This window comes from Mustelus asterias, chromosome 9 (genome assembly GCF_964213995.1).
Source record: "Mustelus asterias chromosome 9, sMusAst1.hap1.1, whole genome shotgun sequence".
NCBI lineage: Eukaryota > Metazoa > Chordata > Chondrichthyes > Carcharhiniformes > Triakidae > Mustelus > Mustelus asterias.
In genome coordinates, this window is record NC_135809.1 from 67,384,764 (window position 1) to 67,399,178 (window position 14,415).

The window sequence follows — 14,415 nt, forward strand, 5'->3', positions numbered from 1 at the left end:
AGGACTGAGTCATCACGGTTTCGTCAAGGGGAGGTCATGTCTGACAAATGTCTGAGTTCTTTGAGGAGGTAGCAAGGAAGTTAGATAAAGGAGAACCAGTGGACCGTGATTTATTTAGATTTCCAGAAGGCCCTGCATAGGAGACTTGTTAAATAAGTTAAGAACCCATGGTGTTAAGGGTAAGACCCTGGCATGGATAGAGGATTGGCTGACTGGCAGAAGGCAGAGAGTGGGGATTAAGGGTTCTTTTTCAGGATGGCAGCCGGTGACTAGTGGTCTGCCTCATGGGTCGGTGCTGGGACCACAACTTTTCACAATATACATTAATGATTTGGAAGAAGGAACTGAAGGCACCATTGCTAAGTTTGCAAATGATACAAAGATATATAGAGGGACAGGCAGTATTGAGGAAGCAGGGGGCTGCAGAAGGACTTAAACAGGCTAGGAGAGTGGGCAAAGAAATGTCAGATGGAATACAATGTGGAAAAGTGTGAGGTTATGCACTTTGGAAGGAGGAATGGAGGCATAGATTATTTTCTAAATGGGGAAATGCTTAGGAAATCAGAAGCACAAAGGGACTTGGGAGTCCTTGTTCAAGATTCTCTTAAGGTTAACATGCAGGTTCATTCAGCAGTTAGGAAGGTAAATGCAATGTTTGCATTCATTTCGAGAGGGCTAGAATACAAGAGCAGGGATGTACTTCTAAGGCTGTATAAGGCTCTGGTCAGACCCCCATTTGGAGTATTGTGAGCCGTTTTGGGCCCTATATCTAAGGAAGGATGTGCTGGCCTTGGAAAAGGTCCAGAGGAGATTCACAAGAATGATCCCTGGAATGAAGAGCTTGTCGTATGAGGAACGGTTGAGGATTCTGGGTCTGTACTCGTTGGGAGTTTTGAAGGATATGGGGTGGATCTTATTGAAACTTACAGGATACTGTGAGGCCTGGATAGAGAACAAAGAACAGTACAGCACAGGAAACAAGCCCTTCGGCCCTCCAAGCCTGTGCCGCTCCTTGGTCCAACTAGACCAACTGTTTGTATCCCTCCATTCCCAGGCTGCTCATGTGACTATCCAGGTAAGTCTTAAACGATGTCAGCGTGCCTGCCTCCACCACCCTACTTGGCAGCGCATTCCAGGCCCCCACCACCCTCTGTGTAAAAAACATCCCTCTAATATCTGAGTTATACTTCGCCCCTCTCACCGTGAGCCCATGACCTCTCGTGATCGTCACTTCTGATCTGTGAAAAAGCTTCCCACCGTTCACCCTATCTATCCCCTTCATAATCTTGTACACCTCTATTAGATCTCCCCTCATTCTCCGTCTTTCCAGGGAGAACAAGCCCAGTTTACCCAATCTCTCATAGCTAAGACCCTCCATACCAGCAACATCCTGGTAAACCTTCTCTGCACTCTCTCTAACGCCTCCACATCCTTCTGGTAGTGCGGCGACCAGAACTTGAGGCAGTACTCCAAATGTGGCCTAACCAGCGTTCTATACAGCTGCATTATCAGACTCCAACTTTTATACTCTATTCCCCGTCCTATAAAGGCAAGCATACCATATGCCTTCTTCACCACCTTCTCCACCTGTGTTGCCACCTTCAAGGATTTGTGGACTTGCACACCGAGGTCCCTCTGTGTTTCTATACTCTTGATGACTCTGCCATTTATTGTATAACTCCTCCCTACATTATTTCTTCCAAAATGCATCACTTCGCATTTATCCGGATTAAATTCCATCTGCCACCTCTCCGCCCAATTTTCCAGCCTATCTATATCCTGCTGTATTGCCCAACAATGCTCATTGCTATCCGCAAGTCCAGCCATCTTCGTGTCATCCGCAAACTTGCTGATAAGACCAGTTACACCTTCTTCCAAATCATTTATATATATCACAAATAGCAGAGGTCCCAGTACAGAGCCCTGCGGAACACCACTGGTCACAGACCTCCAGCCGGAAAAGACCCTTCGACCGCTACCTTCTGTCTCCTATGGCCAAGCCAGTTCTCCACCCATCTAGCCACTTCTCCTTGTATCCCATGAGCCTTAATCTTCTTAACTAACCTGCCATGTGGGACTTTGTCAAATGCCTTACTGAAATCCATATAGACGACATCCATGGCCCTTCGTCAACCGTTTTTGTCACTTCCTCAAAAAACTCCATCAAATTTGTAAGGCACGACCTCCGTCTTACAAAACCATGCTGTCTGTCACTAATGAGATCGTTCCGTTCTAAATGCACATACGTCCTGTCTCTAAGAATCCTCTCCAACAACTTCCCTACCACGGACGTCAAGCTCACCGGCCTATAATTTCCTGGGTTATCCCTGCTACCCTTCTTAAACAACGGGACCACATTCGCTATCCTCCAATCCTCAGGGACCTCACCTGTGTCCAAAGAAGCGACAAAGATTTCCGTCAGAGGCCCAGCAATTTCATCTCTCGTCTCCCTGAGCAGTCTAGGATAGATGCCATCAGGCCCTGGGGCTTTGTCAGTTTTAATGTTCCCTAAAAAACCTAACACTTCCTCCCTTGTAATGGAGATTTTCTCTAACAGGTCAACACCTCCCTCCGAGACACTCCCGGTTAACACGTCCCTCTCCTTCGTGAATACCGATGCAAAGTATTCATTTAGGATCTCCCCTATTCCCTTGGGTTCTAAGCATAATTCCCCTCGTTTGTCCCCGAGAAGTCCGATTTTCTCCCTGACAACTCTTTTGTTCCTAACGTATGAATAGAATGCCTTAGGATTCTCCTTGATCCTGCCTGCCAAGAACATCTCGTGACCTCTTTTTGCCCTTCTAACTCCCCGTTTGAGTTATTTCCTACTCTTTCTGTATTCCCCCAGAGCTCCATCTGTTTTCTGTTGCCTGGACTTAACGTACGCCTCCCTTTTCATTTTAATCAGATCCTCAATTTCCCTGGTTATCCACGGCTCTCGAATCCTACCTTTCCTATCTTTCCTTTTTACAGGCACATGCCCATCCTGCAGCCTTATCAATTGTTCCTTAAAAGACTCCCACATGCCAGACGCGGACTTACCCTCGAACATCCTCTCCCAATCAACGTCCACCAATTCCTGCCTAATCCGGCTATAGTTAGCCTTCCCCCAATTTAGCACCTTGCCCGTAGGACAGCACTAAAGTTAACAGAGTTGTGGTCACTATTTGCCACATGTTCCCCTACCGAAACTTTGACGACCTGACCGAGCTCATTTCCCAGAACTAGGTCCAGTATAGCCCCCTCTCTAGTCGGGCTATCTACATACTGTTCCAAAGAACCTTCCAGTATGCATTTTACAAATTCCTCCCCATCCGGAACCCCAGCTCTAAGCACTTCCCAGTCTATACCAGGGAAATTAAAGTCCCCCACTACAACAACCCTATTTTTTCTGCACCTATCCAGAATCTCCTGACATATCCTTTCCTCCACTTCCCGTGGGCTGTTGGGTGGGCAGTAGTACACCCCTAGCATAGTGACTGCACCCTTCCTGTTTCTGAGTTCCACCCACAGTGACTCAGTACATGACCCCTCTAAGTTGTCTACCCTCTGCACCGCGGTAATATGCTCCCTAACTAATATCGCTACTCCCCCACCTTTTTTAGCTCCTCCTCTGTCTCACCTAAAACACTTATACCCCGGAATATTCAGCTGCCAGTCCTGTCCTTTTAACCAAGTCTCCGTCACTGCAACCACATCCAAATTCCTCGTAAGCATTAAGGCCCTAAGTTCGTCTGTCTTACCCGTTACACTCCTCACATTGAAGCAGATGCACTCCAGACCTCCAGATCCACTCAGGTCATCCTCCTCCAGAGTACTCCTCTTCTTAGCTAGCCTTGCCCTGGCCCCCAGCTCAACCCCAGCCTCAGTACTTACTGACCTACTGTTTTGTTCCCCACCCCCCTGCCACACTAGTTTAAATCCTGCCGAAACACTCTAGCAAAACTCCCAGCCAGGATATTTGCTCCCTTCCAGTTAAGGTGTAACCCATCCTTTCTGTACAGTTGCCATCCTGACTTGAAGACTTTCCAGTTATCTATGAATTTAAAACCCTCCCTCTTGCACCAGTCCTTTAGCGATGCGTTCAACTGTAGAATCTCCCTGTTCCATGCCTCACTTGCACTAGATACCGGGAGATGTCCAGAGATTGCTACCCTGGAGGCCTTACTTTTTAGCCTAGCACCCATCTCCCTGAATTTCTCTCGTATGGCCCCCCTGCTCTTCCTACCTACGTCATTTTCACCAATGTGTATAATTACATCCGTTTGACTACCTTCCTTTTTTAATATGCTTCCTACCCTCTCGGAGACATCCAGTACCCCGGCACCAGGGAGGCAGACTACCATCCTGGATTCTCGTTCGCTCCCACAGAACCGCCTGTCCGTGCCTCTAACCATTGCGTCCCCCACCACTATAGCTCTTCTAAACCTCTTCTTTCCCTTCCGGACCCCTGAGCCTGTCTCCGTGGAGGCGATCTGGTCCTCGTGGCTTACCCCTGGAGGGTCATCCCCCTCCACAGAATCCAAAACAATATACCTATTTTGGAGGGGGACAACCACAGGGGATCCCTCCACAGACTGCTCACTCCCTTCCCTTATCCCATCTGTTGCCCATCCCTTTCTTTTATGGGAGACTGCCACTGGGGTACTTTCTGGCACATCACCCTTCTGACTATTATCCCTCCTAACTGTGACCCACGTGTCTTCCTTCCGAGACCCTGGTGTCACTACCTGACTATAACTTCTATCTATTAATCTCTCATGTTCCCGAACTAAACTGAGGTCATCGAGCCACAGCTCCAGCTCCCTTACACGATCCTTGATCCATGGTGAGGATGTTTCCACTAGTAGGAAAAACTAGAACCAGAGGGCATAACCTCAGGCTAAAGGAACGATCCTTTAAAACAGATGCAAGGAATTTCTTCAGCCAGAGAGTGGTGAATCTGTGGAACTCTTTGCCCCAGAAGGCTGTGGAGGCCAAGTCATTGAGTGTCTTTAAGACAGAGATAGATAGGTTCTTGATTACTAAGGGGATCAGGGGTTATGGGGACAAGGCAGGAGAATGGGGATGAGAAAAATATCAGCCACGATTGAATGGCGGAGGCAGACTCGATGGACTGAGTGGCCTAATTCTACTCCTATGTCCTATGGTCGTGTGATGCAGATGATTTCCAGCTTGGGTCACTGTGTGTAGTTTGCATATTCTGTCCATGTCTGTGTGGGTTTCCTCCGGGTGCTCCAGTTTCCTCCCACTGTCCAAAGATGTGCGGGTTAGGGGGATTGGCCATGCTAAATTGCCCCTTAGTGTCAGGGGGACTTGCTAGGGTAAATGTATGGGGTTATGGGGATAGAGCCCGGGTGGGATTGTGGTCAGTGCAGACTCGGTGAGCCGAATGGCCTCCTTCTGCACTGTAGGATTCTATGTCTAGGAAGGAGGGCTTTAGATTTCTGGGACACTGGGACTGGCTCTGGGAAAATGGCACTTGTTCAGGCCAGGTGTTTTTGCTGGTGCTGCTGGGAGGGCTTTAAACTAACTCAGCAGGAGTTGGGGAGCTAAGAGGAAATATTGGAAAGGAATAAGAGGATGCACTAACTGCAGGAAGCGACAGATAGCACTAGGTTAGAGAATAGTAAGTTAATACATGAAATCGGAGTAAGGGAGAAAGTAATGACATCCAAATCAGGGTTACTGTGCATGTATGTGAATGTAAGGAGTATAGTAGATAAGACTGGGGAGTTAAAGGTGCAGATTTTGTTGTGGCGATATGATGTTTCAGCACTGCCAAACCACCTGGCTCAAGGAAAGACAAGACTGGGAGTTAAATATTCCTGGATACAAGGTGTTCAGAAAAGATGGTAAAGAGGAAAAATGGGATCAGTAAGTGACGCACAAGCAGAGAGAGAGAATCATCACCTGTATGAAACACAATCCAAAAAGTTGTCTTGCCCTGTTGCAGGAGTAGAGAGGGATTTAGTGAGTATTTGAGCTGCGAGGCAGCTCAAGAGAAACAAAAAGATAACTGTGAGGTCATAAGAAACTACTAAGTTGATTGGCTGATAAGTGCTCAGTTAAAGGGCAATACGAAAAACTTGAATTTAGAATAAAGGTTGGGGCCTAATATAGTAATGATACAAGTAATCCAAAATAGAATTGAGTTAACATAAGAGAAGTAAACGGAAGGAACCTAAGAGTTTAAAACAGTGCACAACTCGGTGGCTATTTAATTAAATATTTTAAAAACACCATAAATGAAAATTTAATTAAGTAATTATTTAAAACACATTAAGGATGTCAGGACAATTGATGTGTCAAGGCTGCAACTTCTGGGAACTCCTGGATAATGTTTTGATTCAGGGCAAACATGTTTGCAGTGAATGTTAGCTGCTTGAAGTGCTTCATCTCAGAGTTCAGAAAATGCTGGAAAATCTCAGAAGGTCTGGCAGTATCTATGGAGAGAGAATAGACCCAATGTTTCGAGTCTAGGTGATCCTTCATCAGAGCTGTGACTCTCGCCCTCAGAAAAAAACTCTCCTCTTCTCTGGCTTAAATGAGTGATTTTAAACAGTGACTCATAGTTCTAGATTCTCTGACAAGAGGAAGCATCCTCTCCACATCCACCCTGTCAATATCCCCAGGAGCATAAAGGTTTCGATTAAGCCACTGCTTACTCTTCTAAACTCGGTGGATACCAGCCTAACCTTTCCAACCTATCCTTATAAGACAACACATAAAATGCAGATTGCGTTGTGGCGATATGATGTTGTGACAATACCAAACACCTGGCTCAAGGAAACAGACAAGACTGGGAGTTCAGAAAAGATGGCAAGGAAAGATAGGATCAGTAAGTGGGCGCACAAGCAGAGAAGGAGAGAGAGAGAGACATCACCTGTATGAAACACAGTTCGAAAAGTGGTCTTGCCCTGCTACAGGAGTAGAGAGGTATTAGCTGGTCACTCTTCTCTGACTTCCAATGCATTTACATCTTTCCTTAATTAAGGAGATCAAAACTCTACACTGCAGATCTGGTCTCACTAATGTCCTGTACAACTGGAAGAAAAATGATTGTCTGGAATAGAGTGTACATCAGTGGATTGTGAACATCAGGGTTTGGGTATATATCTGGGAGGTTGACTAAACCATAGCGTCCCAACTTTTATCTTCACTTCCCCTCACAATAAATTATGTTCTATTAGCTTTCCTAATTACTTGCTGTACCTGTATACCAATCAGTGTCATTACACCACTATAAGTAAGTTGATTTTAATGAACAATGAATTTTAAAACACTGGACTGTTGTAGAGTTAGATTTGAGTACAATAGTCAGCTCCTTAGTAAATTTTTAAAAAATATTTTGTTCAAAATTCCCTTATTAGTATCCTTGCAGCCAAAAGAAAACCCTCTTAAGTTTTAAAACCTACTTGTATGAAATTAGTGGAAACTCCCAATGGTGAATAATTTATAATGTGGAGATGCCGGCGTTGGACTGGGGTAAACACAGTAAGAAGTTTAACAACACCAGGTTAAAGTCCAACAGGTTTATTTGGTAGCAAAAGCCACACAAGCTTTCGAAGCTCTAAGCCCCTTCTTCAGGTGAGTGGGAATTCTGTTCACAAACAGAGCTTATAAAGACACAGACTCAATTTACATGAATAATGGTTGGAATGCGAATACTTACAACTAATCAAGTCTTTAAGAAACAAAACAATGGGAGTGGAGAGAGCATCAAGACAGGCTAAAAAGATGTGTATTGTCTCCAGACAAGACAGCCAGTGAAACTCTGCAGGTCCACGCAACTGTGGGAGTTACAAATAGTGTGACATGAACCCAATATCCCGGTTGAGGCCGTCCTCGTGTGTGCGGAACTTGGCCATCAGTTTCCGCTCAGCGACTCTGCGCTGTCGTGTGTCGTGAAGGCCGCCTTGGAGAACGCTTACCCGAATATCAGAGGCCGAATGCCCGTGACCGCTGAAGTGCTCCCCAACAGGAAGAGAACAGTCTTGCCTGGTGATTGTCGAGCGGTGTTCATTCATCCGTTGTCGCAGCACTTCAGCGGTCGCGGGCATTCGGCCTCTGATATTCGGGTAAGTGTTCTCCAAGGCGGCCTTCACGACAGCGCAGAGTCGCTGAGCGGAAACTGATGGCCAAGTTCCGCACACACGAGGACGGCCTCAACCGGGATATTGGGTTCATGTCACACTATTTGTAACTCCCACAGTTGCGTGGACCTGCAGAGTTTCACTGGCTGTCTTGTCTGGAGACAATACACATCTTTTTAGCCTGTCTTGATGCTCTCTCCACTCCCATTGTTTTGTTTCTTAAAGACTTGATTAGTTGTAAGTATTCGCATTCCAACCATTATTCATGTAAATTGAGTCTGTGTCTTTATAAGCTCTGTTTGTGAACAGAATTCCCACTCACCTGAAGAAGGGGCTTAGAGCTTCGAAAGCTTGTGTGGCTTTTGCTACCAAATAAACCTGTTGGACTTTAACCTGGTGTTGTTAAACTTCTTACTGTGAATAATTTATATCCAGGGGTGTGGACAATTTTGATGACGGATCCTGCTTAATGTGCAGTTTTTTTAAATTTGCGCCAAAGGTTAAGGAAACTCAGTTTGCAGTGAGCCTATTTTCTGATATCAATCTAAAACACCTGCACATTTCAGGAGATCGCTTGGAAATTTCTTCCAATATTTTTTCTCTATAAATATGCAATCCTCTATCTCTTCCACATTCTAACAACCCACATTAAACTTCAGTTAATATAACGTTCATGTCCCGCTAAAACAGTTTACCTTTTGCATTACTATGGCAATAAACCCAGGAACCTAAAATCAGTTTGTTTAACTGAAATTCAGTCTTCCAGTAGATAAAGGAGCATGCCATCGGACATTCAACAGTTCAACCATTACAACAACGTGCCTGTTTATTTGCTCATTCTGTCAGGCTTCTGGACCCATATGTATTTCTTTGATTCAGGAACGATCTGATAAAACAGTGAAACGGCTTCAACTAATGACACATCGATATGAGGCGCTGGAGAAACGACGAGGGATGGAAGTGGAAGGCTTTAAAAATGACATCAAGTTACTGCGACAACGGCTGAAGGATGTGGAGAAGCAACTATTCAAGGTAAGTTCAAACATTTCATATTTACCTGGATCAAACTCTACCCTACCTTGCTGAAAAACTTTAATTTTTTGCCTCAGTTCCCAACCTGATAATGACTTGCTCTCAGGTCACTGCAAATTCCACTCCTATAGAATATTACTTTTTTTTATTCACCCATGTGTCAGCTAAAACAGCAAACAAAAATCAGAGCTGCTCATACAGATAAGCTTTCATTCACCTATTAAAACTCTAAATTGTTACTGCAAACAGTGAAACGCAGGCAGCAACGAGCTCAGAGGGGTGTGTTGGTGGGGTACAGTGCATAGGAGGGGTACATGGGCACAAAGTGGTCTACAGGTGGGACACAAGGGCTTGGACTTGATGTATAGCCAGGGTACAAGAGGCCCAGTGAGATATGTAGTTAGTGCAAGGATCCAGGAAAGTTGTGATGGTGGTGGCATCACACTGGAGGAAGAGGGGGGAGGGACTCTTTATCCTTTTTAGTTGCAAGATGGAATACCTCATATTTTCCTATTTTGAAATCCATTTGCCACAATTTTGTGGCTCTGGAAGGGAGGGGCAGTGGTGAGAGCAGAAGTGTGTAAAATGGGATTGGCAAGTCAAGATCACCCTGTTAGTCATGTGGGCAGGAATTCTCAATTGAGGAAAATTGGAACAGATGTGTTGGAACAAAGAAACTGCGAGATTGGAATCCAGCCCTTCCAGAAACAGTTGTGAGGAATGTACATGAAGTGTTAAATGGCTGAAGTTTGACTTCTGCATCTTGTATTCCAGTCCGAGATTTAAAAGCTCTCATTCTATTTCTAATTATTTTCTGATATAGATCCATGCAGGACTTCACTGATGACATATTGCGAATTAGCTGCCCATTATCTCTACTTTCTGTCTACTGCCTCTCAGCCAATTTCCTAATTAGGATAATTTATCTTCAATTCCTTGGGTTATACCTTTAGCTAACTTTCTTGTACAAGGGACTTTGTCAAATACCTTATGGAAGTCCCTCTAAATAAATATTTCAACTGTACATTTTTCCTTTCTCTCCACAGGTAACACTTGGAATCGGGCCTGACCAAGATCTTGCTATCCTTCATGAGGTGCGTCAAACAAACAGTCAGTCAAGGAAGATCCAAGGAGAGCTGAAGAATCTAAAGGCGAAGATTTATGGCTTAGAAAATCAATTGCGATTTGGCTAGCATTTTCTCAAGGAATGGTTCATTTCAGTATCTAGTATAAAAGTGTCAGCAGCACTAATGCACCCACAAAGGGATAGCCTGAACGTTGCATTTCAACTATTCAATATGGTTTATTTAACACTAAAGTTATGATGGATTTGTGCTAACTATGCAGAGAGGAACAGACTAAATCCTCATGTAGAGTTTTAGCCCCCTTACATTTCTACACACACAAAACATGAATGGCTCACAATTGATCAGATGTTTAGCCAAACTTCTTCAGTTTCACTTTTCCAGAAATTAATTTTTATTCCTTTTTTTTTAGTAAATGTGTTGGGGGTGAAGGGAGCAATTTTCCAGAACACACCAGTCAGACTCCTTTAAGTTATTTTAGTTAGTGAACTCTGCACAGTGTAGAGTTAAAATTGGAGTTTTGTGTGACAAATTTTAATTTCTGCATGATTTGAGTTTTCTTTGGTTTGCTGGATGATGTCGCAGGAAAAAGCTTTCCATGAATTTCTGAGCTAATTGGACCAAAAAAGCCAGCTTCGTCTGAGGTTGGAGCACGGAGCTCCTGCCAGGATCTGAGGTTGGAACGGGGGTCATGTGGAAATCTGGGGATGGGGTGGGGGTCCTATCAGGGTCTGAGGTTGGGGTGGGGGCACCTGTCGGGTTCTGGGATTTGGAGCGGCGGTTCCTGTCGGAGTCTGGGATTTGGAGCGGATGGGGGGTTGTTCCTGTTGGAGTCTGGGGTTTGGAGCGGAGGGTCCTGTCGGGGTCTGAGGTTTGGAGTGGGGGGGTTGGAATGGGGGTGGCATAGTGGTTAGCACTGCTGTCTCACAGTGCCAGGGATCCGGGTTTGATTCCCAACTTGGGTCACTGTCTGTGCAGAGTCTGCACGTTCTCCCTGTGTCTGTGTGGGTTTGCTCCGGGTGTTCTGGTTTCCTCCCACGGTCCAAAGATGTGCGGGTTAGGTAGATTGGCCATGCTAAATTGCCCCTCAGTGTCAGGGGATTAGCTAGGGTAAATGCATGGGGTTAGAAACATAGAAAAACTACAGCTCAAACAGGCCCTTCGGCCCACAAGTTGTGCCGAACACATCCCTACCTTCTAGACCTACCTATAACCCTCCATCCTATTAAGCTCCATGTACTCATCCAGGAGTCTCTTAAAAGACCCTATTGAGTTCGCCTCCACCACCACTGACGGCAGCCGAATCCACTCGCCCACCACCCTCTGTGTGAAAAACTTACCCCTAACATCTCCCCTGTACCTACCCCCCAGCGCCCTCAACCTGTGTCCTCTCGTAGCAGACATTTCCACCCTGGGAAAAAGCCTCTGAGAGTCCACCCGATCTATGCCTCTCAACATCTTATATACCTCTATTCGGTCTCCTCTCATCCTTCGTCTCTCCAAGGAGAAAAGACCGAGCTCCCTCAGCCTATCCTCATAAGGCATGCCACTCAATCCAGGCAACATCCTTGTAAATCTCCTCTGCACCCTTTCAATCTTTTCCACATCCTTCCTATAGTGAGGCGACCAGAACTGGGCACAGTACTCCAAGTGGGGTCTGACGAGGGTCTTATATGGCTGCATCATTATCCCCGGACTCCTAAACTCAATCCCTCGATTGATAAAGGCCAGCACACCATACGCCTTCTTAACCACCTCCTCCACCTGCGGGGTCGATTTTAGAGTCCTATGGACCCGAACCCCAAGGTCCTTCTGATCCTCTACAGTCTAAGAGTCTTTCCCTTTATATTGTACTCCTTCATCCCATTTGACCTGCCAAAATGGACCACGACGCATTTATCTGGGTTGAAGTCCATCTGCCACTTGTCCGCCCAGTCTTGCATCCTATCTATGTCCCTCTGTAACTTCTGACATCCCTCCAGACTATCCACAACCCCACCAACCTTCGTGTCGTCGGCAAACTTACCAACCCATCCCTCCGCTTCCTCGTCCAGGTCATTTATGAAAATGACAAACAGCAAGGGTCCCAGAACAGATCCCTGGGGCACACCGCTGGTGACCGACCTCCATTTAGAAAAAGACCCATCTATACCCACTCTCTGCCTCTTTTGGGCAAGCCAGTTCTGGATCCACCGGGCAGCAGCCCCTTGGATCCCATGCCCTCTCAGTTTTTCTCGAAGCCTTGCATGGGGGACCTTATCTAACGCCTTGCGAAAATCCATATAAACCACATCTACCGCCTTCCCTTCGTCAATGTGTTTCGTCACATTTTCGAAGAACTCCACCAGGCTCGTAAGGCACGATCTGCCCTTGACAAAGCCATGCTGAGTATTCTTGAGCATACTAAACCTCTCTAAATGCTCATATATCCTGTTGATGTGAAGATGGCCTAGGTGGTATTGTTGCAGGTGCAGTCTCAATGGGCTGAATGGCCTCCTGCAGTGTAGGGATTCTATGGTTCTATTTGGAGTTGGAGTGGGGGGTCTTATTGGGATCGGAAGAGAGCTCCTCAGGATCTGGGGTTGGGGGGAGAGGTCCTGTCAGGGTCTGCAGTTGGAGCTGTGGGGTTGGGGCAGGGGGTCATGTCGGGGTCTAGGGTTTAGAGCGGGGGTTCCTGTTGGGGGTTGGGTTTGGGATGGAATTCTGTCGGGCTTTGAAGTGGGGATCCTGTGGGTGTCTGGGGTTGGGACAAGGGTCTCCTCTCAGGGTTTGGGGTTGCAGTGTGTGCCCTGATTCTGTGATCCAGGGTGGGTGTGACTGTCCCTGGATCCGGAATGCTGTACCCAATTAAATCTCTATATTGTTCCCGATCTGATGAAGTACATCATAAAGATTGAATTTGAAGCTGCACATTGATCAACATGGCTTAACGCCACATTTGAGGAAAAACATCTGTTCACAAATTCAGAAATGAATTGTTACAAATATCAAATTATCTGTACCACTCAGTCCTCTGGACGACATTCAGTTCACAGCAGGAGTTGCTGATTGGTACACAAACCCTCAGTGACAGTCTTCGCTGGAAGCTTTACTGTCTCAGGTCTCAGCTATGAGGTTGACATTTGGACTTGTACTTCCTGAAACTGGTGCTGTAAAGCATGGCAGATGAAGTATTACTTCCTGCATCTACCAAAATCTACCTCGGTAACATTACGAAGACATCTGATAAAATGGATGTGGTGGGGAAAAATGTAATTTACACTTAGATGTATGATTGTTAAGTGACACCACTCCAGAATTGCCAGTTAAGTTAACAGCAGCTCAAGTATCTGTATGAAGGAACATCTGTTTACTCAATTCCAGTAAATATTTATCACCTCAGGATTGTGTTGTCAGGCTTTTTCCTTGTTTTACCTGATTCGAGTGGAAATACTTTGGATCCAGCAGTAACATTATGTGCCATAGAGTCATAGAGGTTTACAGCATGGAAACAGGCCCTTCGCCCCAACTTGTCCATGCCACCCTTTTTTTAACCCCTAAGCTAGTCCCAGTTGCCCACATTTGGCTCATATCCCTCGATACCCATCTTACCCACATAACTGTCTAAACGCTTTTTAAAAGACAAAATTGTACCTGCCTCTACTGCTACCTCTGGCAGCTTGTTCCAGGCACTCACCACCCTCTGTGTGAAAAAATTGCCCCCCTAGACTTTTTTGTACCTCTCCCTTCTCACCTTAAACCTATGCCCTCTAGTTTTAGACTCCCCTACCTTTGGGAAAAGATAGTGACTATCTAGCTGATCTATGCCCCTCATTATTTTATAGACCGCTATAAGATCACCCCTAAGCCTTCTATGTTCCAGAGAAAAAAGTCCCAGTCTATCCAGCCTCTCCTTATAACTACCCCTTCAATGCCATTGAATTTTAAGGGCCTGGATGGATATTTGGCAAGGAAGCAATTAGAAGAGTAAGTGGTGGGTACAGCTTCAGTATAGATCTGACCTGATGATTCTTATCTGGTCCCTTATATTGCTGTGCTCTTATAAACAGCTGCAAGGATGATAATGATCCTGCGCAGTGATCACGCTGATCTAACACAATAATGTGCAATGATCGTACTGATTTAATACATGTATTTATCACTGATCTGTTCAGGTTCTGTGCTACAATCGCACTGATTTAACATGTCCCTGTGCAGTGATC

General features: G+C 45.6%; 1 protein-coding gene across 3 annotated transcripts in view; it reads left to right on the top strand.

Annotated features, from left to right (window-relative positions):
- Positions 1-14,415, top strand: part of ccdc77 (coiled-coil domain containing 77) — a 141,313-nt gene that overhangs the window by 102,099 nt on the left and 24,799 nt on the right. For 2 of the 3 annotated variants that reach the window (XM_078220316.1, XM_078220314.1), the window contains 2 exons: positions 8,976-9,128; positions 10,175-13,589. In XM_078220316.1, the coding sequence (XP_078076442.1) occupies positions 8,976-9,128; positions 10,175-10,321 (300 nt within the window). In that variant the 3' untranslated portion in view covers positions 10,322-13,589. Of the gene's footprint in view, positions 1-8,975; positions 9,129-10,174; positions 13,590-14,415 lie in introns of those variants that run through there. The other variant, XM_078220315.1, reaches the window with a different exon arrangement.